The 26,588-nt window shown below is 35.3% G+C and overlaps 1 protein-coding gene across 1 annotated transcript in view; it reads right to left on the reverse strand.

Annotated features, from left to right (window-relative positions):
• The window catches only part of LOC130105975 (gastrula zinc finger protein XlCGF57.1-like), a 36,251-nt gene extending 21,302 nt beyond the window's left edge, over positions 1-14,949 (reverse strand). Inside the window, exon 1 of the mRNA XM_056272168.1 lies at positions 14,524-14,949. Coding sequence (XP_056128143.1) covers positions 14,524-14,557 — 34 coding nt within the window. The 5' untranslated portion in view covers positions 14,558-14,949. The remainder of the gene's footprint in view (positions 1-14,523) is intronic.
• Between the last annotated feature and the right edge of the window lie 11,639 nt (positions 14,950-26,588).

Consider the following 26,588-nt stretch of genomic DNA (forward strand, 5'->3'; position numbering starts at 1 on the left):
TAAACTACAACTGTCACCCAACCAAAATCTCTTACACACACACACACACACACAGTTTAAAAGCAAAAAATATCAAACAATCCTATTTAAAAACAGTCTGTGGGAGCCATCTTTTGGACATTCATCATATCGCATTGGTTTTCATTTCTTGTCATCAAACAGAGCCCTAATCTGTTTATTTTTTCAGTTACACATTCTACATTGATTAAAAAAGAAAAATCAAATGTGTTTTTATTTTATACAGAAATAAATAATCTATCATTCAGATGAGAATAAAGTTAGTGTTAGTTCAAATTTTAAGGAAAACAAATATATGATCTGAAATATAGCACATTCATTTAAAATTCATTCAGGTTCAATTACCAAACATACAATCTTAATGTAATTTAAAGCAAACAATACATTTAAAATATATGGGTTGTATGACTATTTTTTAATATAAAAAGATATATATCCAAAAAGACAAGGCCTAAAGTTTAACAAGGGTTAAACTCTTGTCACTGTAACAGACACAATCACACACACAATCACACACACACACACACACAAGTCAAATCACTTACATTTTACATGCAATATTGACTTTTTTTCTGTTTCAGCAGCGAAAATAGTTAAACAAAGATCACAGCAGAACCATCGCGCATCTCACAGCAACGCGTTCTCATTACTGAATGATTCAGCATTTTGAACGAATCGGTTGACTCAAAGATTCAATGACCAATCAATCCATAAACATCTATCTCATTCATGAATGACTCAGTCGTTCAAACGAATGAATCAATGACTCGCTCATTAAGACGGTCGCCTGGCGACACCTAATGACGGTTTAGTGTTATGTTTAAAAGTATCATTCTTTCCAACGATTGTTAATTAACTCATATTTGAAACATAAGCTATATTTATATATATACATACATATACACACACATACACAAAAATAAAATAAAAACACACTTGAAACGTGTTTGCTTACTAAATTGTGAGCTGAACGAAAGTTGCAGCAAATATCAGCAACAGGAGTCAAATTTCATTAATCACGAGAGTGAAGAGCTGAGTGAAAAGATGATGACGGAATAGGCTATTTTATGTAAAAACGCCTATTTAAGCGAATCTGTCATTGTACTCTTTTATTGTTGTGTTTTCCGTGAAAAATAATAGACTATTGAACTCACAATTCAAGCAATCGGCCCCCGAAATTGCACTAATTTTAGTGACACTAAAAAGTATGCGGCTGCACTGGCATTCATAATGGTGCGCGTCCATGGCGACGAGCGAGCAGAACAGAGCGAACGTTTAGTTAATTTCTACTTCCATAGGAATTCATTCGAGCGCCACCATTTCAATGTCCGTGCGGACGTCCATATTATACTTTCGCTTTCAAGTTAGTGTTTTTAAACCCCCCAGCGGGAGGTTTACACAATTGGTTTACACAATCACACGTTGATTAACCGGTGGGAAAATATTCCCATAGTAACATCCCTAATATATAAATTAAATATATATAAATTCAATAGGCCTACCTGATTTTGAACACAAGAGGGCAGTATAGCACTATATATGATTTGGATTATTATTATTTTTGACTAAACAACCATTCTGGCTGTTTTTAAACTTAAAAATAATTCTTAAATTGAAAAAAAGGAATAAAATGGGTTTAGTTCTAATATTTGTATAATTTTATATAAAAATAAATGGTGTATAATTACATTTTAGAAAGATATGAGACATGCCCTGATTCTTTTTTTGACATTACTTGAATCCCTCAACCATAGCAAAACCGTTTGAGATATTCAATATCTGTTCACAATTTAGCATCTTCAATGTATTTTCATCATGTTGAAAAAGTTTGGCATGAATAAAATAAACTACTTAGGAGGAGTAGCTAAAAACTCAGAATCTGAAATCCACATTCAAACCAAAATATCTGACTTCCTGTTGGTCGTAGCTAATTACGGTAAATTAGAAAGTTGTCCGGCTCGAAGAGTACAATATACATATCGAGTTTTGTTACTGTAGATAAAACTAACCCCCCCACTTTTGTCAAAAGCATTTAGAAAGTGACACACTTCCTGCTGCCAGTTGGTGGCGCTATAACTTTGACTCACAATAGTCACATCCATGTGATCGGCCTCTTACAGCGATCACACTGCTGAAGTTTCATCAAGATCAGTTAATGTATGCAGTAGTTATGACACACTTCCTGTTTCACGTTTCTCGCCATAATTTTGTTTCCTCGCCACGGCCAAACCGTTCGAGATATCAAAAATCCCCTCGCAAACTTTCATCCTCAATGTCTTGACTTCATGCTGACCGAGTTTCGTGCCGTTTGTTTGAATTCTCTAGGAGGAGTATTTCACATTCCATTGCGTGTGTTTTACCAACAACCCTAAATAGCCGACTTCCTGTTGGGCTGGGGTAAAAAGTAAGAGTGTGAAGTATATATGAAACGAGGAGATCTACATGTGTACCGAGTTTCATATTATTACATGCAAGCGTGTTTGATTTATGGACCATGTTTTCGGACCCCGTTCCAGGGGGCGCTGTCGAGCCCCCCTGCCACGCCCGGGTACCATCTTCAGCCCGGCCCTGATGGCCGCGGGTTCTGACATGTGTGCAAAGTTTCAGGAGTTTTTGAGCATGTTAAGGCCTCCAAAAGTGTCCAAAAGGTAGCAGAAAAATAATAATAATAATAATAATAATAATAAATATAGCTGCGAGCAGCGATTACGGGCCCAAGCCGGTGGCACCGCAAGGCACCGGGGTGGCGGTACCACCGGCTTTGGCCCTTCATCGCTGCTCGCAGCTATATTTATATATATATATATATATATATATATATATATATATATATATATATATATATATATATATATATATATATATATATATAAAGCCGGTGGCACCGCCACCCTGGTGCCTTTAGGGTTATTGTGCACGACGTGCAAAAACGTAACCCTGCTTTGACTGTCGAAAAGAAGTGTGCTGTAGAGCTTGTATCAGTGTGGGCTCTGCAAAAGTGTGCATTGAGGGCACATATCAACCACAAAGTATGCGAGAGCAACCTTCTGAAAGGTCAGGTCTACATCCAGGTCTACATCTGCCGTGTGTTTACATCATAGTAGTGAAGTTTGAAGCAATCAGGTGATTTCAAAGCTTTTTGAAAGTGACAGACTTCCTGCTGCCAGTTGGTGGCGCTATAACCGGGGTGGCGGTGCCGCCGGCTTTGGCCCTTTCATCGCTGCTCGCAGCTATATTTACATATATACACACACAAACACACACACACACATATATATATATATATATATATATATACATAAATATATATATATTGTTTTTTTAAGAGACAAGACAGAATATTACTTGCCTGATCTGATTAGAAAAATAGTGTTTGTGTGTGTGTGTGTGTGTGTGTGTGTGTGTGTGTGTGTGTGTGTTTGTGTGTGTGTGTGTGTGTGTGGCGTAATTGAACAATGTAGACATAAAAACATACTCCGTCCTTTTGTTCATACAGGACATTATTCAAACTGCAAAGTGTTTACTTATATTTGTGTACACTTGCAATAAAACACAACATTGTGCTTTTGTCAAGCTATAAACTCTTGTCAAACTGTAAACTACAACTGTCACCCAACCAAAATCTCTTACACACACACACACACACACAGTTTAAAAGCAAAAAATATCAAACAATCCTATTTAAAAACAGTCTGTGGGAGCCATCTTTTGGACATTCATCATATCGCATTGGTTTTCATTTCTTGTCATCAAACAGAGCCCTAATCTGTTTATTTTTTCAGTTACACATTCTACATTGATTAAAAAAGAAAAATCAAATGTGTTTTTATTTTATACAGAAATAAATAATCTATCATTCAGATGAGAATAAAGTTAGTGTTAGTTCAAATTTTAAGGAAAACAAATATATGATCTGAAATATAGCACATTCATTTAAAATTCATTCAGGTTCAATTACCAAACATACAATCTTAATGTAATTTAAAGCAAACAATACATTTAAAATATATGGGTTGTATGACTATTTTTTAATATAAAAAGATATATATCCAAAAAGACAAGGCCTAAAGTTTAACAAGGGTTAAACTCTTATCACTGTAACAGACACAATCACACACACAATCACACACACACACACACAAGTCAAATCACTTACATTTTACATGCAATATTGACTTTTTTTCTGTTTCAGCAGCGAAAATAGTTAAACAAAGATCACAGCAGAACCATCGCGCATCTCACAGCAACGCGTTCTCATTACTGAATGATTCAGCATTTTGAACGAATCGGTTGACTCAAAGATTCAATGACCAATCAATCCATAAACATCTATCTCATTCATGAATGACTCAGTCGTTCAAACGAATGAATCAATGACTCGCTCATTAAGACGGTCGCCTGGCGACACCTAATGACGGTTTAGTGTTATGTTTAAAAGTATCATTCTTTCCAACGATTGTTAATTAACTCATATTTGAAACATAAGCTATATTTATATATATACATACATATACACACACATACACAAAAATAAAATAAAAACACATTTGAAACGTGTTTGCTTACTAAATTGTGAGCTGAACGAAAGTTGCAGCAAATATCAGCAACAGGAGTCAAATTTCATTAATCACGAGAGTGAAGAGCTGACTGAAAAGATGATGACGGAATAGGCTATTTTATGTAAAAACGCCTATTTAAGCGAATCTGTCATTGTACTCTTTTATTGTTGTGTTTTCCGTGAAAAATAATAGACTATTGAACTCACAATTCAAGCAATCGGCCCCCGAAATTGCACTAATTTTAGTGACACTAAAAAGTATGCGGCTGCACTGGCATTCATAATGGTGCGCGTCCATGGCGACGAGCGAGCAGAACAGAGCGAACGTTTAGTTAATTTCTACTTCCATAGGAATTCATTCGAGCGCCACCATTTCAATGTCTGTGCGGACGTCCATATTATACTTTCGCTTTCAAGTTAGTGTTTTTAAACCCCCCAGCGGGAGGTTTACACAATTGGTTTACACAATCACACGTTGATTAACCGGTGGGAAAATATTCCCATAGTAACATCCCTAATATATAAATATTTATAAATTCAATAGGCCTACCTGATTTTGAACACAAGAGGGCAGTATAGCACTATATATGATTTGGATTATTATTATTTTTGACTAAACAACCATTCTGGCTGTTTTTAAACTTAAAAATAATTCTTAAATTGAAAAAAAGGAATAAAATGGGTTTAGTTCTAATATTTGTATAATTTTATATAAAAATAAATGGTGTATAATTACATTTTAGAAAGATATGAGACATGCCCTGATTCTTTTTTTGACATTACTTGAATCCCTCAACCATAGCAAAACCGTTTGAGATATTCAATATCTGTTCACAATTTAGCATCTTCAATGTATTTTCATCATGTTGAAAAAGTTTGGCATGAATAAAATAAACTACTTAGGAGGAGTAGCTAAAAACTCAGAATCTGAAATCCACATTCAAACCAAAATATCTGACTTCCTGTTGGTCGTAGCTAATTACGGTAAATTAGAAAGTTGTCCGGCTCGAAGAGTACAATATACATATCGAGTTTTGTTACTGTAGATAAAACTAACCCCCCCCACTTTTGTCAAAAGCATTTAGAAAGTGACACACTTCCTGCTGCCAGTTGGTGGCGCTATAACTTTGACTCACAATAGTCACATCCATGTGATCGGCCTCTTACAGCGATCACACTGCTGAAGTTTCATCAAGATCAGTTAATGTATGCAGAAGTTATAACGCACTTCTTGTTTGTTGTTTCTCGCCATAAATTCGTTTCCTCGCCACGGCCAAACCGTTCGAGATATCAAAAATCCCCTCGCAAACTTTCATCCTCAATGTCTTGACTTCATGCTGACCGAGTTTCGTGCCGTTTGTTTGAATTCTCTAGGAGGAGTATTTCACATTCCATTGCGTGTGTTTTACCAACAACCCTAAATAGCCGACTTCCTGTTGGGCTGGGGTAAAAAGTAAGAGTGTGAAGTATATATGAAACGAGGAGATCTACATGTGTACCGAGTTTCATATTATTACATGCAAGCGTGTTTGATTTATGGACCATGTTTTCGGACCCCGTTCCAGGGGGCGCTGTCGAGCCCCCCTGCCACGCCCGGGTACCATCTTCAGCCCGGCCCTGATGGCCGCGGGTTCTGACATGTGTGCAAAGTTTCAGGAGTTTTTGAGCATGTTAAGGCCTCCAAAAGTGTCCAAAAGGTAGCAGAAAAATAATAATAATAATAATAATAATAATAAATATAGCTGCGAGCAGCGATTACGGGCCCAAGCCGGTGCCACCGCAACCCCGGTGCCTTTAGTTACCTAAAGGCACCGGGGTGGCGGTGCCGCCGGCTTTGGCCCTTCATCGCTGCTCGCAGCTATATTTATATATATATATATATATATATATATATATATATATATATATATATATATATATATAAAAAGCCGGTGGCACCGCCACCCTGGTGCCTTTAGGGTTATTGTGCACAACGTGACACAAAATATCAAAATATCTGCTCGCTATCTGCCGAACGGCTTTGGTAGTTCCGCTTCAGCACTGATGATGTTGTAGAAATAGTGCGCTCTGGTTGGTCTGGATTATTCGGGATTTTTTATTTTATACAGAAATAAGTTATTTATAATTCAGATGAGAATAAAGTTAGTGTTGATTAAAATGAAGGAAAACAAATAGGCTATATTAATCTGAAATATAGCACATTCATTTTAAATTTATTTAGGTTAAATTACCAAGCATACAATCTTAATTTAATTTAAAGCAAACAATACATTTAAAATATATGGGTTGTATGCACATTTTGTAATAAAAAAAGATATATATCCAAAAAGACAAGGCCTTAAAGGGTTAAACTCTTGTCACTGTAACAGACACAATCTCTCTCTCTCTCTCTCTCTCACACACACACACACACACACACACACACACACACACACACACACGTCAAGTCACTTACATTTTAGATGCAATATTGAATAAGCAGAAAAATCGGATTTTCTGCTCTGAAAATATAAATTAGCATAAAAATTTAATAAGCACTTTGAATATTCTAAACAGAATAAGCACTAGTCGCTAATGAATAAGTACTAGTACTTAATGGAATAGATACTAGTATCTAAAAAATAAGTACTAGTAGCATGAAAATAGAGACTAGTAGGTTAAAATGATTAAATGTTAAAACGGCTTGCCATATTGGCTCAGAGAGAGAGAGAGAGAGAGAGAAAATGACCTTTTAGATACTAGTACCTATTAATAGATACTAGTATTTATTCAATAAATACTAGTACTAAGTCATTAGATACTAGTACCTATTAAATAGATACCAGTACTTATTCATTAGCTACTAATACGTATTCAAAAGAATATCTAAAGAATAAGCACTAGTATCTAAAGAATAGGCACTAGTGTTAGGTAATGTTAGGTTGACTATTTTATCATTATATATTATTAAGGCTATAATGAACAGGCTGCGATGTCAAGATTGCAATGATGCAATATGTGTGTGTGTGTGTGTGTGTGTGTGTGTGTGTGTGTGTGTGTGTGTGTGTGAGATTGAACATTGTTACACATAAAAACATACTCTGTCATTTTGTTCATAGAGGACATCATTCAAACTGCAAATTGTTTACTTATATGTGTGTACAGTCGCAATAAAACACAACAAAGTGCTTTTGTCAAACTGTAAACTCCTGTCAAACTGTAACCTACAACTGTCACCCAACTAAAATCACACGCACACACTGTCTAAAAGCAAAACATATTTATCCAACCTCATTTAAAAACAGTCTGTGGGAGCCATCTTTTGGACATTCACCATATCGCATTGATTTTCATTTATTGTCTTCGGAGCCCTAATCTGTTTATTTTTCAATTACACATTCTACATTGATTAAGAAATAAAGTTCAAATGTGTTTTTATTTTATACAGGAATACATTATTTATAATTCAGATGAACATACAATCTTAATTTAATTTAAAGCAAACAATACATTTAAAATATATGGGTTGTATGCATATTTTGGAATTTAAAAAAAATATATATATCCAAAAAGACAAGGCCTTAAACTTGAACAAGGGTTAAACTCTTGTCGCTGTAAGAGACTCAAATGATTCAGCATTTTGAACGAATCGATTTACTCAAAGAGTCAATGACCAATCCATAAACATCCACTGTCTCATTCATGCAAGCCTATGTAAACAAAAAAAAACACAGCCACTGTCCAAAGTGGCAATTATATGATAACGGACACAGCAATGCATCATGTTAAGGTCATCATGTTTGTAGCATGATCCAGGGGATTAAAACGTACAAAATATATTTCAGGCCTAGTGGAGTTGGTAACTAATAATAGTAGATGTGTAAAGTTGCATAAAATGGAAATACTCACTAATGCAAGAAAAAACTACCTCAAAAAACTGTTATCTGTGTTGTTGTTCAGTCACTCCAGTTGGAATTTTCACCCCAAAATGGCGGCCGCGCTACCGAAGCGGTTAGCTGTTACCAAAAAAGCATCAAAGTTTCGCCTCTTGTTCTTCTATACTCTTTGGTGACACTAAAAAGTATGTGGCTGCACTGGCATTCATAACGGTGCGCGTCCGACAAGCGAGCAAAACAGAGCGAACTTTTTTTCATTTCTACTTCCATAGAAATTCATTCGAGCGCACTGCGAGCGCCACCACTATAAATATCCATGCGGACGTCCTTACTTTACTTTCACTTTTAACTTAGCGATTTAAAAGCCCCCCGGCGGTGTTACACGTCAAATAACCGGTGAGAAAATGTTCTCGGAGTCACATAGGCTACCTTATATATTTAAATACAATAGGCCTACCTGATTTTGAACACAAGAGGGCAGTATAGCCCTATGTATTACTTGATATATTTATTTTTTGACTGAATAGTGAATCCTGGCTGTTTTTAAACTTTTACATTATTCTTAAATTGAAAACAAGAATAAAATGGGTTTAGTTCTGTTATTTCTATAATTGTATCTAGAAATAAATGGTGTATAATTAAATTTTTAAAAGATATGAGGCTTTTAGTGTTTATTTTTTTGACATGATTTTAATCCCTCGCCATAGCAAAACAATTTGAGATATTCAATAGATATTCAAAATTATGCTTCTTTAATGTATTTTCATCATGTTAAAAAAGTTTGGTGGGAATAAAATAAACCACTTAAGAGGAGTGGGTAAAAATGTAGAGGCTGGTTTTGCAAAACATTCACATTCAGACCAAAATCCCACTTCCTTTTGGGCTGGCTTAAAGTTGTTTGGCCCGATGAGATCTATATACCGAGTTTCATAATATTACATGCAAGTGTGTTTGATTTATGGACCAAATTTTCAGACCAAGTTTATGGACCAAGTTAATTTAATTAATAAACGAATTATATAAAACTATTTTCAATGCACTACAATTAATTTGGTTATATGCCTTTACTTATTAATAAAACCTATTTAAAAAATACAAGGCGTAAGCCATTTATTTTCCTTTTTAATGCAGGCAAAACCACACAGCAGTGAAATGGTTAATCTAGCCCCCCTCCCCCTCCCCCTCCCCACACTCACAGACACACACACAGAGACGTAGGCTCAGAGAGAGACACATAAAATGACAATTTTCAAACCAAAATATCTAACTTCCTGTTGGTCGTAGCTAATTACGGTAAATTAGAAAGTTGTCGAAGAGTACAATATACATATCGAGTTTTGTTACTGTAGATAAAACTAACCCCCCCACTTTTGTCAAAAGCATTTAGAAAGTGACACACTTCCTGCTGCCAGTTGGTGGCGCTATAACTTTGACTCACAATAGTTACATCCATCTGATTGGCCTCTTACCACGAACACACTGCTGAAGTTTCATCAAGATCAGTTAATGTATGCAGAAGTTATAACACTTCGTGTTTCTCTTTTCTCGCCATAAATTCGTTTCCTCGCCACGGCCAAACCGTTCGAGATATCAAAAATCCGTCCGCAATTTAGCATCTTCAATGTGTTGACCTCAAGCTGACCGAGTTTGGCGGTAAACGGATGCAATCTCTAGGAGAAGTACTTCAAATTCCTGAGCAAGCGTTCTCCAAACAACCCATAATAGCCGACTTCCTGTTGGGCTGGCGTAAAACTTGACCGAGGGTAGGTTGTTCGGCCCGATGAGATCTATATGTGTATTGAGTTTCAGATTAATTCATGCAAGCGTGTTTGATCTATGGACCAAGTTTTGGGGACCCCGTTCAAGGGGGCGCTGTTGAGCCCCCTTGCCACGCCCGGATACCAGCTTCAGCCCGGGCCTGATGGCTGTGGGCGCTGACCTGTGTGCAAAGTTTCAAGAGTTTTCAAGCACGTTAAGGGCCCCAAAAGCCCCTGAAACCTTGAACACCATTAAAAAAATAATAGTCAAATTCCCCAACCCCCCCACACACAGAGACAGAGGGAGAAAATTCTCCTGAAAATCATATTCAAACCAAAATATCTGACTTTGTGTTGTTCGGAGCTAATGACTGTCAATTAGAAAGTTGTCCGGCTCGAGGAGACGAATATCCATACCGATTTTTGTTACTGTAGGTAAAACTAATACCCCATTTTTGACTAAAGGTGGCGCTACTGAGCCCCTCACCACGCCCGTTTCTGAAACTTTGCACGTGTCTACTAGCTAATAAATGAGATGTGTCTGTCGAGTTTCATGCAATTTCAAGCATGCTAAGAGTCTCAAAAGCATCAAAAAAGAATATTAAAGTTTGATGCGTTGCCATGGCAACATTATCTTAGATATTAAACAATCCTTTCACAGGTCTACATCTGCCGTGTTTTTACATTATACAGATGAAGTTTGAAGCAAATCGGGTAAAAATAAGAGGGTGATTTCAAAGCATTTTGAAAGTGACACACTTCCTGCTGCCAGTTGGTGGCGCTATAACTTTGACTCACAATAGTCACATCCATGTGATCGGCCTCTTACAACGAACACACTGCTGAAGTTTCATCAAGATCAGTTAATGTATGCTGAAGTTATAACACACTTCCTGTTTCTTGTTTCTCGCCATAAATTCGTTTCCTCGCCACGGCCAAAGCGTTCGAGATATCAAAAATCCCCTGGCAATTTTTCATCCTCAGTGTCTTGACTTCATGCTGACCGAGTTTCGTGCCGTGTGTTTGAATTCTCTAGGAGGAGTATTTCGAATTCCTGAGCATGGGTTTTCCAAACAACCCTAAATAGCCGACATCCTGTTGGGCTGGGGTAAAAAATCAGAGCATGAAGGATATATGAACCGATGAGATCTATATGTGTACCGAGTTTCATATTATTCCATGCAAGCGTGTTTGATTTATGGACCAAGTTTTCGGACCGCGTTCCAGGGGCAGGGTTTATGCAGGAATCATAGAGATGAATTTACTACCTTTTACTACCTTTTTTACTACCTCCACAATATTTTTTACTACCAACACGACATATATTCTATGTAACGTTACAATGTTCTCAATATAATTCATAATCCCACGTTTATAATGAACAACGCGTTATGGTTATTGTGTTATTAAAAACTGTGTACGCAGAGGGGCGGGGTGACCAAAGCTTATTATCATTTAAAGGCATGTGATTGTGCACTGAAACGGCGTGCTGAAAACAGAGCTATTTTTGAGCTGGTAAAATGAGTGTTTTCTTAAAATACTAATGAGACTTTTTGATAAAAGTATATTACAAAGTTTTCATTTAGACCCTAAAGATTCATATTAACTTGTACAAAAATGGCATTATATGACCCCTTTAACCCTAGCCCTTGAGTTATCCTAACCATTACGTTAGCCCTTAGCCCTAATAAGGTGAATAATAACCTTGGCACTTAAAAACAAATGACACTTAACAGCCATAAACTTTAATAAAGATCAATAATAAAGTGTGTCACATCACACACACTTACCCACAAACACACATTCTCACACACACAGACTTAAGCAGTGAAATTACTATCCCAAAACAGCAATTTATTTAATCACATCTCTAAATGTGCTTCAAATATGGCACTGCTTTGCTCCTCCCTCACGCGAACCCGTTAAATATTTTCAATTAGGGATGCACGATACCACTTTTTGCAGAACGAGACGGATACCAATACTTTCATTTTTGGTACTCGCCGATATCGATACCGTAACCGATCCCTGAATTTTCACTGCATTTGTAATTTTTATATGTATTAGTAGATAAACCAAAAGAATATAAATCATATTAGTTGGCTTAATTTGTTCATCAAATATATATTTCCTTCAGATATTTTCATGCTTAATTAATCCTGCTAAAAAGCATGCTTCTGTTTCTGTCACTGTTCATTCTATTGCTCTATCATATTTTATCTTTCATTTAATACAGGGTATACACAGAAATTCTTAAAATGAATTTAATACCTTCACTATATTTTTTAATACCATCACGACTTCAAGATGCAACTGTAGTGGCGTATATAGAGACAAGTAAAGTAATGAAATATCTTCGAAAACTTGCATTTCCCCATAATGTCCAGGGTTTTTTCCTTGGTCAAAATTGGTCTTCGGTGGTGGCCGACAGACACTTATCCTTTCTTGCCCTTTTTAAAAAAAAAAATACTTCTTTGCTGGACGTGATAATTGTTTTGGTATAATCATATCAATATCAAAAAGTAGAATAAAAACGGAGCATTAAAAAGTTTATTTTAAAAGTTTATTGAAGTCTAATTTTCTACCATATACTGTAAAATTTAACAGAATTAGCTGCCAGATACTTTTTTTTTTTAAAATTAAATAACAAAAATTGCTGCTAGATAACAACTTGCTTTGCACTTTTTTTCTGGTTTCACCTCACTCCAGTCTAAACTAATTTTTTTTTTTTTTGCAATGTTTCTACACATTATAACATAAATAACCTGAAAATACTACGCAGTTTACAACATACATGAATTGTTTGTTCATATTACTTCACAGTGCATTAACTAATGTTAACAAATACAACTTTTGATTTCAATAATGTAGGCTATATGGTGAAATTGACATTAAGAAAGATTAATTAATGATGTAGACGTGCAGTTTATTAATAGTTCATGTTAACTAATGTAGTTAACTAGATTTTAATAAATGGAACCATATTGTGTTACCGATTCAGAAGTCCCATGAGGACAGATCCGTTGTGTTAACCATTCATTAAAGTGACGCGTCATTAGCGGACGTGTACGCATTGTGTGGTTATCCCATCAGTTAGGACATCGCACAAAATTTGTGTCAACAAATAGTTTTTTTTTAGGATAGATTTTTCCTTTATTGAAAGTGTGGTTATGTCAGCTGAATGTGGCACACGCCGTGAGAAAAGATAAGGCAACGTTTTTTTAGCACAATTCACACACAGCGGGAAATAAATTTCCAATTGCGCCACGTGAAACTTCGGTCTTCCGACCTTTTACCATCGTGTCTGTCAATTGATTTTGATTAATATGAGCGAGGGAGAGAGAGCAAGAGTGAATTGAGTGCGCGCGCGCAGCCGGGGCTCTCTCTCTGTTCCTTCTTTCAGTTAACATGCACCCTGTCACAGGCGTAGCAGTCAGTCGTCTACATTAGGCTACTCACCGATCAAATATGGCTTTGGCGGCCGACTGATGACTGAAATAGAAGCGAACTCGCGAACAGGTTGGGCAGCAAGCCAGGCCAGCCGGGTACCCAGTTTGTTTCAGCGCGCGCGAACGAACAAACACCACGTCACATGATATCGCACAGGTCCTACTCGCAACATATAAATAAATCCACGCGAATTTTAGAACAAAGTCCTGCACTTAACACAAATTGAAACTCATAGGCCTAGTTGGATGGGGGTTCGAAAATTTACTACTTCGTCAGATGACGTTTACTACTTTTTACTACTTTTTACTGGCCTTAATTTGGCATAATTTAATTTACTACCTTTTACTACCTTTTACAACCCCGCGGAAACCCTGCAGGGGGCGCTGTCGAGCCCCCCTGCCACGCCCGGGTACCAGCTTCAGCCCGGCCCTGATGGCCGCGGGTTCTGACCCGTGTGCAAAGTTTCAAGAGTTTTTGAGCACGTTAAGAGCCCCAAAAGTGCCCAAAAGGTAGTAAAATAATAATAATAATAATAATCCTTAGGAAAACAATAGGGCCTTCGCCTTTTCAAGGCTTGGGCCCTAATAATAATAATAATAATAATAAATAATCCTAAGGAAAACAATAGGGCCTTCGCCCTTTGGGCTTGGGCCCTAATAAATAATCCTAAGGAAAACAATAGGGCCTTCGCCCTTTGGGCTTGGGCCCTAATAAATAATCCTAAGGAAAACAATAGGGCCTTCGCCCTTTGGGCTTGGGCCCTAATAAAATCCTGTACCCATTTAAAAAAATGTGGTGAAGTGCTTGAATGTTTCTAACATGAATGTTCTCCAGCATCATGAATGAATGAAGAATAAACACCAACCTCTTTGTTCTTCAGGATCTTCAGTGTGTTTCATTCTGCAGGTTCTGGATCACTCGTGTTCTCACTGTCCTCTTTAATAAACTCAGTCTTGGCAGATTTCAGCTCTTCCTGAAGCTTTCATGCTCGTCTTCACTTGTAGCTGATGGGAATTTACAGCATTTATTGGTGAATTACTGTGGGAGGAGCTTCACTGATGATGTGATTGCAGTGGGAGGAGCTTCACTGATGATGTGATTGCAGTGGGAGGAGCTTCACTGATGATGTGATTGCAGTGGGAGGAGCTTAACTGATGATGTGATTGCAGTGGGAGGAGCTTCACTGATGATGTGATTGCAGTGGGAGGAGCTTCACTGATGATGTGATTGCAGTGGGAGGAGCTTCACTGATGATGTGATTGCAGTGGGAGGAGCTTCACTGATGATGTGATTGGAGTGGGAGGAGCTTCACTGATGATGTGATTGCAGTGGGAGGAGCTTAACTGATGATGTGATTGCAGTGGGAGGAGCTTCACTGATGATGTGATTGGAGTGGGAGGAGCTTCACTGATGATGTGATTGATCTGACAAAACAAAAAATTATATCAGTTCCTGAGTTTATTTTTATACGAAATATCACATCTAACCATTTATGTCTGTTTGTCTGAAATAAAGTAACTGATGCAAATGTATAACTTATTTTATGGCTAACCAGAACACTATCCTGCTTTTTCCATTACAATTTAGGCAGATATCTAGAAATAACAAATAATAGTGTCAGTCTGCTGACACCAATGAAATGAGCTTTAAGTGTCAGTTTACAGGAGATCTGAAGACATCAGCATAATAAATGAGGAGAAAACAGGCACTATTGTCATGAAATAAAGAGTGTTTTCAGCAGATCTGTTAATATTGATGATCCTCAGACTATCAACACTCATTCAACAAGCCATTCAGGATCATCAGCAGATCATCTCACTTTATTCTGAGCGTTTGCTGTTAGAAACACATCATTTGAGTCAGGATACATGATAAAAGCCTGTTAAACTGCTATACTGAAAGACAATACTGTTGCTTCCCACAACATGACAAGGATAAAACATTTAATATATATATATACATATATATATATATATATAAAATGGCATTCATCTTAATTAACCACCTCATATAAATAACTACAGCAGCATAATGTCAATATCGAAAATATATTTAGATTTTGTAGCAACTACATTTATTGCACTAATGTTATTAGATTAAAACTCATTATTTAAGCTCAATGTGAAGTATTTAGCTGTATCTGTTCCAGCATATTTTAACAATGTGAAGTAAGAAACACATTGGATTTGATAAAGATAAAATAAAACGTTGCTAAAAAAATACTGTTGCTTCTCACAACATGACAAGGATAAAACATAAAATAAAATTAAATGAAAAAACACTAAATGTATTCATCTTAATTAACTACCTCATCTAACTACAGCAGCATTATGTCAATATCGAAAATATATTTTGATTTTGTAGTAACTAGATTCATTGCACTAATGTTATTTTACACAAAATTGACAATTATCCTAAAAACTCATTATAAACTCAATGTGAAGCTTTTAGCCGTATCTGTTGCAGTATATTAAGTAACAAATTTGATTTGTTACCATAAAACGGCGCAGCAGCATCAATTCCTCTCACAGATCTCAAACTTTAACTCTTATTCAGTAACAGTTCTCACTCCAAACATCGAGACAATCACACACACACACACACACACACACACACACACACTCGCTCAGGTCTGAACTCCACATATTCTCCTCAGGCTCGCTGCTGCTGCACTAAATGTGTATTTCAGAAGGAAGACGCCAGAAAAGACGCACAAGTATCGCTGTGATCGATGAAAACAATACAGAAATGAGCCTGTCGCTTAATCAAACTGTATAAAGTGTGTGTGGTGGGTGTGTAAAGATGAGAAATACCGTGAACTGCTCTCCTCGCCTCAGAAGACTCTTCTTCTTCTTCTTCTTCTTCTTCTTCTTCTTCTTCTTCTTCTTCTTTATTGGCGGCTCGAATTAGCGCCATCTATTGTGGGTTTTGGATCAGAGACTCAACTTTTTTTCATGTGATGCATGAGAACGAGGAAGCGAGCATTGTTTTATTTCAAAAAGTACAGAGATGACATGTTTATGATATACAGCTTTGTATAGAAAATAAGAGTTAATGGTGATTAGCTGAAAACTGAAAAATAAAAGACAAACTAGAAAGAACGTGGGGGTAAGATATTAAATTATACATCCATTACATTGTACAGATTACCATTCTTACAAATACTTGCTTTCATATGTACTGAAGATGTAGGCCTAATTGTAGTAAGATGTATTTTTAATTCTTTCAAAAACATGGTCTGTTAATAATAAACTTACATTTATTTGGCAAGAAGATAAAAAAATGTATAAAGTAAGTCAAATACAAGTCAAATATGATTTTTTTTTTAATATTAAACCTCTGGTATGTCTGAAATAAAAGGAAAGCAAAAGAAGAACTATTTTAATCTTCCTGAAAATGTCCTCATAGCCAGGGGCCGGACTGGGACCAAACAGTGGACTTTCTGGCCCTCATCATCATAACACATCATAACACATCATAACACATCATAACACATCATAACACATCATAACACATCATAACACATCATAACACATCATAACACATCATACATTAATGTGCAGAATCATCGCTAACACCATAGCATAACAATATAACACAACACAAACATAAATGCTATTTAAACATTTACTTTAAGTAACACAACATACATGTGAAACTGGAAAAATTAGAATATCGTGGTGATTATGGTTTACAGCTTATGAAAACCCCGAATTCGAAATCTCAGAAAATAAGAATATTACATGAAATCAATAATAATAAAAAAAGGATTTTAAATACAGAAATGTTGGCGCTCTGAAATGCATATGTAGTTATAGGCCTACTAAATATATTAGTTTCACTGAATTACTGAAATACACTAACTTTTGCACAATATTCACATTTTTCGAGTTTCACCTGTATATCTGTAAACCAAAGGGAAACAAACAGAAGAACATTAAGACACAGCATTATTATTATAAAACTATAAAGATATGAAGGTAGTTTTGTTTCTTTATTATGCAATCAAAAAAAAAAAGGTTGCTTCAATCAAAAAATATATTTTCAATTAAAAAAACCTTCACTTCAATGAAAAAAAACTTTTCGATCAAAGAAAAAAAGTATTTGAATCAAAAAATATATTTTCAATTAAAAAAAACTTCACTTCACTGCTTTTCTTTGATTGAAAATGTTTTCTTTTATAGAAGTCCGTTTTTTTTTTTTGTTGTTGTTTAAAGCAACCTTTTTAATTGAAGTAACATTGTTTTTGATTGGACCATACATGGGTAGGATGTACATACATGTCTTAATCATTCAATTCCAAAAAAAGTTGTTTCAATCAAAAAAAAAAAACTGTTCAAATGAAAAAAAAAAAAAAAATTACCCCGTGAATAAAAAAAGTATTGAAGAGAATGTGAAAAAACACATTCTCTTCAATACTTTTTTTATTTTTATGATTCTTATGAAAATGATTCAATAACGTCACTGTAATACCATGTATTGTTTCCAAATTAAGTTCACACATCACTGCTGCCATGTTGGTTATACTTATTGTTTTATTATGCAAAATAACAAAGATGAGTTATAAACTTAAACCTCACTTTGCATTACCATCAGCTTTTCCCCCACACATCTAATCTTGCTGGTTTTCCTGGGACATTTTCTATAGAGCCAAATATAGTCGATATTGTCAAACTCTTTACTTGCTTTTGCACATAGCACACAATACCCAAGGGATATCTTTCATTCCCAGGCATCGTATGTGAAACCATCTCGTTCCACACTGAATCTATAAGGGGATAAATATGTCAATTATATGAAGGAAATGTTCACTTTAGGAATCCTATGATGCATAAAAGTCAATTACAATAATTATAATTACTATTAAATAATCCATGGAATTTCACTCCAGATGTTTTACATATTATCCACTATGGGATTAATATCCTGCCATGATTCAAAACTGAAAATAGTCTAACTAAAATTCAAGTCTAACCTGGAAAACAAACTAATACAGTGGGAGAACACTGACAAATTCTGAAAAATTGTTTGCGCAACATCGTAAAACAAAATGTTGCAGTTCTGAAGAAGGAAATCTCAAAAACAACATAATGTTTGCAGAGATATTTTTAATTTTTTTACATTTTGCAAGCTTGCAAATCTTATTTTTCGATCTTGCAAAACTTTTTTTTGTAAGATTTTGAGTTTTCAAACACTTACTTTCAACCTTTCAGAACTTTATTTTCAGTTTTGAATCATGCCAGGATATTAATCAGTTTAAATCCACAGTTTTTGGCCGGTCTTTATTCCCACAGAAGGAACAGAAGTCAATGTTTGGAACTGACTGAAATAAATTATATATATATATTAAGTTTGTAAGAAGTACACATAAATATATTTAAACAATGATACCTGATCCTCTTAGAATGTATTCAGCCATGTCTCTTCTTAAACTTTGAAGAGATTCCTTTGATGAGTCAATCTCAAACCCCGTCATCTTGGCCATCTGTACGGATCATGGCATAAGAACATGTGTTTTGTCTTACGTGTTATCACATCTATCCTAACGTTAATATGTTTCATAGAATTACCTGCATCGCAAAGACCGCACCACTGGTAGCATCTTTAGGAAGGTGTGTGTATCTGTCCAGGCTCACACTTGATGTTAACCCAGTCCTCCTTTACAAGTCTATTCCGGCGCATCTTGAAATACTCTCTAAAAAGAAAAATTATAGTGATTTTTTATTTGCATTTCCATCTTTCCCAATGTGTTTTTATAATCTATCTTATATTACCATAGCAGGCCTTTTTGGATTTGACCCATTAACCACAAACATGTGGTTTGAAAGGGCATGAAGATACTGTTGGAAAAAAATGACATATCATTATAGCATTCCATTAAAAGTAAAATCTTTAAATAAATATGGACCATTAATATAAAGGTGTCAAAGCCACCTCATCACTGATTATCTACAGCTCAAGACACACTGTCAACAGATAAATAATGTCTTTCCTAAAATGTCTGTACATTTTAAATATAAAATTGTAACAATTTTCACTGTTATACCAATTTGTTTTTTAACAGAACATGTGTGATCAGCTCTGTTCAGCTGAGGAGACTGGTCTTCACTTCTACTATTTATGATATAACATTTGAACTATTAATTTATGCATAAAAGTACCTTGAAAATTAATTAAGTTATCCCATGACTTATTATCATTTGGTCCTTATAACATAGTAAAGGGCTCACATACTGTACATTTTTGGCATAACTGTTTTCACATAAATTGATAACACTGAGCAATATAAATAAATCATACATAAAATATTTAATAATGGGAAAATAAATGTATTTGTAGTTGTATTTACTTGACTATATTCGTATACATATTTATAGCATTGTAAGGCTGATAAGCTTTAAATACACAAACCATGAACAGTGCAGAAATGCTGTTATTAATAATAATAATTTGGAAAGATGGGTAAGGCGTTAGCCGCACATTATTACACGATCAGCCATATACTCACCACAAACTTGTACTTTTGCTATATTGGCAAATCCAATGGCTCCATCATAGTCATCAAATGTGCCCTGATACACTGTGTGAAAAAGGAGAAAAGAACAACTGCATTTTCTATACAGAAACAATAGAGACATGGGAATTTTCTTATAGATATTTAATATCAAATGTGATTTATCACAGACTTTTGACAGCGCAAACAATGCATATTAAATTATTCCAGAGGTTATTACATTTCTTAACCCTTGCCTGGCCATTTCTTCTCTTGATTAGTGTAAAAGGACATCTCCGACATCTTCTATCTTTTATTAAGTCCTGCATGGCCTTCGGATTGATCCTGACAGTACTGGTGTTGTATTTCAAGAGCGGTTTTCTTAAAAAAAAAAAAAAACTTTAAATGATTTAGGGCTGTCCATCGATCAGATTAATTACATATCTTTTTTATTAATTCATGTTAATTACTCACAAGTAATCAAAATGATTACATTACATGATGACATTGCATTTTGATATTTCCCAAAATACGTTACATTGCCTTATTGTTGCAGACCGAATCGTTTAGATACCACAAAAAACCTCTTAATAATTTAATACCAAATGTTATAATCATAACTGTGCAAGGACCTGTATATACATAGGGTGATCATATGTCCCTTTTTATATAGCCTACATATAAATGCATGTGTATTTATCAATATGCAGAGCAAAAAAATTTATTTATTTATATTTAGAAAATGCATTTTCAACATTAAATTCCACTTTTTAATTATGAACGTATTCATGCATTTTTAATGGTGTACCACTGTTTTTTTTTTTTTTTTGTAATTCCTTTTTTTATTTGAACTGTTTTTGATGGTTTAATATCTCATTTATTAAACCATTTTAAATTTACTTGTGACGATGTTTTTACAGACAAAAAAATGAGTCCATCTCTACCCAGACTTCACTAGCCAACCAGGAGCAATATTGATGTATGCATGGGTGATACAGGTAGAGATTAATTGAAAGTTGCTACTGATTGGCTACTGATTTAGTCATCCCTTGCACATATCATTTGATTGGCTTATAGGCAGTAGCCATGAGACAAGCATGCACACTTAAAAAAAAAAGAAGAAGAAAAAAAGAGTAGCTTTTACCATTTTGGAAAATATAGACAAATACAGAAAATGTAAGGTTTTGTCTTCATTTTCATGTTTATATAAAGAATGAATAAACATTACTGAAAAATTAAGCTATTTGATCATGCATTTCTAACAAATATAATGTTGTCTCCAACAAAGATCAAGTTACTGCCGTGTCCATCAGTGATGTATTTGAATAAGGCATTAATGCAGTGTGCAACAGTGAAGTTAGTGAATATTTGTAATGATAAAAAGGTAATAATAAAAGGTTATACAAAAATAATTTTTTCTCCCGAAAAGTGTACCATCAGGACAGCAGTGATGTGTGAACAGAATTTGCCAACAATACAGTGAATTAATTGAATATTTTTTATAATAATTATTAATAATCATGCAAATTATGCAAAAATATATTTATCCAAAATAACTGTTTTAACCAACAGGATGTTGTGAACTGAATTTGGCAACAATGCAGTGTCAATTTAATTAGTAATCTGTGAAGTTATTGAATATTTTTCATAAATAATAATCATAAAGAATATGCAAAAAAAAAATGTTTTCCCAAAATAAGTGTTGTAGTATAACCATTAGGACAGCAGTGGTGTGTAAACTGAATTTGGTGACACTATAGTGTTTTCGTAGTAACGCTTTTCGGGGTTTGCACTTTGCAGACGGTCCCTTCGGATCTGTCCCTCAGCCGCCGGCCGGCGCATAGACATCAGTGTATTTTATCCACTGCGAAGGAAAGCTCGTTACGGGGACATTTAGGTTCTAGCTGCTTGTCTACATTACTACGGTTAAAAAGAGGTGTAATTTGTGTGGCAACAACGTTTAGCTGAGGAGTTATTGACCCGGGAAGTTCGAATCCGTGAATGTATTGCCAACTTTACTCAACTACGAGAGTTCAGCAAAACAGCGAGCAAACAAAGGCAAAGAGGCAAAGATAGAAGGCTGTACTAATGTTACGTCATCTTACCTGAGTGTTCCTTGGCAAATATTTCAATATTAACACGAGCGGAGTGGAATAAAGAAAGTTTGACGGTAAGCACTGCTTTGTTTATGGTTTGTGTGTGTCTGGATCAACTGGGGACGACTTAGGTAAAGTTGGTTTTATATTCGCATATTCACATTCGCGGACTTCCGCGTTCAATAACTCGTGAACTAAACGTTGTTGCTACACACAACACCTATCACATATAACTACAGATAAAACACCAGAAGCTACAACTTAAATTTCCGCAAAACGATCTTTCCTTCGCACTGGACAAAATACATTGATCTCTATGCGCAGGCTGCTAAGAAGGGACCATCTGCAAAGTGCAAACCCGAAGGAAAGCTCGTTTTGAGGAGATTAAAATATTAAAACAATGTTATTTGTCATGTTCTAAAGGTTTTAGTATGTTCCTACTGACCAGACTGACTTACTACAGGTGGAATTTTGACAGTACCTCCCGTTCAGTATACAAATATTAATAAAAAAAATTACAGTAATTCCCCTAAAGTATTTTTTCCTGTTCAAGGCTGTAGTGCTTTCCTAGTGATCAGACTGACTTACTAGAGGTGAAATTTTGACAATAACTCCCTTACTGTACAATTATCAAATATATTTATGTAATAAACATTATTACATGTGTTTATTACATATGTTTATGTAATAAACTTTAATTCACCTATAGTGTTTTTTTATATTTATATTCCAAAGGCTGTAGTGCTTTCCTAGTGACCACACTGACTTACTACAGGTGAAATTTCCACAATAACTCCCTTACTGTACGTACAATAAACTAATAAGTTGAAGAAAAAATTACTGTAATTCCCCTAAAGTATTTTTTCTTGTTTCAAAGGCTGTAGTGCTTTCCTAGTTATCAGACTGACTTACTACAGGTGAAATTTCCACAATAACTCCCTTACTGTACGTACAATAAACTAATAAGTTGAAGAAAAAATTACTGTAATTCCCCTAAAGTATATTTTCTTGTTTCAAAGGCTGTAGTGCTTTCCTAGTTATCAGACTGACTTACTACAGGTGAAATTTTGACAATAACTCCCATACTGTACGTGCTATTGTCAAATATGTTTATGAAAAATTAACTGTAAATGACTGTAACTATTTTTCCACGTTCCAAATGTTGTAGTACTTTCCTAATGACCAGTGTGACTTACTACAGGTGAAATTTTGACAATAACTCCCTTACTGTACGTACAATAAACTAATAAGTTGAAGAAAAAATTACTGTAATTCCCCTAAAGTATTTTTTCTTGTTTCAAAGGCTGTAGTGCTTTCCTAGTTATCAGACTGACTTACTACAGGTGAAATTTTGACAATAACTCCCTTACTGTACGTACAATAAACTAATAAGTTGAAGAAAAAATTACTGTAATTCCCCTAAAGTATTTTTTCCTGTTTCAAAGGCTGTAGTCCTTTCCTAGTGATCAGACTGACTTACTACAGGTGAAATTTTGACAATAACTCCCATACTTAACGTGCTATTGTCAAATATGTTTATGAAACATTAACTGTAAATGACTGTAACTATTTTTCCACGTTCCAAATGTTGTAGTACTTTCCTAGTGACCAGTGTGACTTACTACAGGTGAAATTTTGACAATAACTCCCTTACTGTACGTACAATAAACTAATAAGTTGAAGAAAAAATTACTGTAATTCCCCTAAAGTATTTTTTCTTGTTTCAAAGGCTGTAGTGCTTTCCTAGTTATCAGACTGACTTACTACAGGTGAAATTTTGACAATAACTCCCATACTTAACGTGCTATTGTCAAATATGTTTATGAAACATTAACTGTAAATGACTGTAACTATTTTTCCACGTTCCAAATGTTGTAGTACTTTCCTAGTGACCAGTGTGACTTACTACAGGTGAAATTTTGACAATAACTCCCATACTTAACGTGCTATTGTCAAATATGTTTATGAAAAATTAACTGTAAATGACTGTAACTATTTTTCCACGTTCCAAATGTTGTAGTACTTTCCTAATGACCAGTGTGACTTACTACAGGTGACATTTTGACAATAACTGCTTTACTGTACGTACAATAAACTAATAAGTTTATGAAACAATTACTGTAATTCCCCTAAAGTATTTTTTCTCCGTTCCAAAGGCTGTAGTGCTTTCCCAGTGACCACACTGACTTACTACAGCTGAAATTTCCACAATAACTCCCATACTGTACGTACAATTAGAACGTACGTACAATTACAATTTTGAAAGAGTGATTTCAAAAACATGATGCACAACCTGAATACGCTATAAAGCAATAGACCTTTCAGCCTAATTCTATTCTTTCTGCATATTCCATCATCTAAAATTTAATCAAATTTAAACAAATGAAACACTCTTTTTTTAAACTTGTTTTATTAGTTTCAATATTTTAACTTTATGCACATTGCATCAAGCAAAAATTAAATTAAATGCAACAGTCTCAGACTTTTGATGAACATTTAAACCTATTTTCTGCACATTCCACCATATTTTAATGAAATAAAGAAAGTCCTTCTGTTAACTTATATTTCTGCATATTCCAGCATATAAAATACATATATTTTTTTGTAAAATCCTTAATTCGAATAGATGTAAATAAAATACAGCAATAAAATAATTAAAATGAAAGTCTCTCCTGACTGTATTCCAAATTATTCACACTTACGTCTTTTAACAGTAAAGTGCAGAGAGGAGTAAAAAAGAGTTTACCAAAACAGCCATGTCATGTCAGTTGGGGGTTCAGGCAGGGTTTTTTTCAGTAAGTTTTTAACATTCCTGTGCCGGCTTGCTAGGTGCTTGCTCAGATTTGAGGTGGAATTTTGACATTCTCCAACGGGGGGTCCAGTTTCTAGATCAGGATGCTCTCTGCAAACGCATGGTCTCTCGCTCACTCTTCTCTCTGCAGGTGCGCGCGCGCGCTACGCGGCCTCTGTCTCGCATGCACGCTCGCTCTAGATTCCGGGAGATTTTAACTGATTTGCGGTAGGCCTATAACTAGTCGATCATCACCCGGGGGGGGGGGGGGGGGGGACACCAATCAAATGCGTGTCTCTCTCCCGCGCTCCGTGTTGTCTCTTGTTCAACACTACACATTCCGGTGTTTACCACTGACGTCGCGGCGCTCATACATCATTGTCACTCACGCACGACTCATGGCACGAGACAGTTTCACGAAACAAATGACGGTTAACTAACGCAGTAACGCAGCCTGCTTACGGGGAAGTAACAGTAATCTAATTACTGTTTTTACAATTGTAATCCCTTACTTTACTCGTTACTTGAAAAAAGTAATTGGATTACAGTAACGCGTTACTTCTAACGCGTTACTGCCCATCAGTGGTAGTAAGTCAGTCAGGTCACTGGGAAAGCACTACAGCCTTTGAAACAGGAAAAGAATACTTTAGGCCAGGGGAATTACAGAATTTTTTTTAATAAACATTTGATAATTGTACGTACAGTATGGGAGTTATTGTGGAAATTTCACCTGTAGTAAGTCAGTGTGGTCACTGGGAAAGCACTACAGCCTTTGGAACAGGAAAAAATACTTTAGGGGAATTACAGTAATTGTTTCATAAACATATTAGTTTATTGTACATACAGTAAGGGAGTTATTGTCAAAATTTCACCTGTAGTAAGTCAGCGTGGTCACTGGGAAAGGACTACAGCCCTTGAAACGGGAAAAAATACTTTAGGGGAAATACAGTTCATTTTTCATAAACATATTTGACAATAGCACGTACAGTATGCGAGTTATTGTCAAAATTTGACCTGTAGTAAGTCAGTCAGGTCACTAGGAAAGCACTACAGCCTTTGAAACACGAAAAGAATACTTTAGGCCAGGGGAATTACAGACATTTTTTTTAATAAACATTTGATAATTGTACGTACAGTATGGGAGTTATTGTGGAAATTTCACCTGTAGTAAGTCAGTGTGGTCACTAGGAAAGCACTACAGCCTTTGAAACGGGAAAAAATACTTTAGGGGAATTACAGTAATTGTTTCATAAACATATTAGTTTATTGTACGTACAGTAAGGGAGTTATTGTCAAAATTTCACCTGTAGTAAGTCAGTGTGGTCACTGGGAAAGCACTACAGCCTTTGGAACGGGAAAAAATACTTTAGGGGAAATACAGTTCATTTTTCATAAACATATTTGACAATAGCACGTACAGTATGGGAGTTATTGTGGAAATTTCAGCTGTAGTAAGTCAGTGTGGTCACTAGAAAAGCACTACAGCCTTTGAAACACGAAAAGAATACTTTAGGGGAAATACAGTCATTTTTTTTAATACACATTTGATA

This window comes from Rhinichthys klamathensis, unplaced genomic scaffold, assembly GCF_029890125.1.
Source record: "Rhinichthys klamathensis goyatoka isolate OS25496 unplaced genomic scaffold, OSU_Roscu_1.1 h1tg000331l_1, whole genome shotgun sequence".
Classification (NCBI taxonomy): domain Eukaryota; kingdom Metazoa; phylum Chordata; class Actinopteri; order Cypriniformes; family Leuciscidae; genus Rhinichthys; species Rhinichthys klamathensis.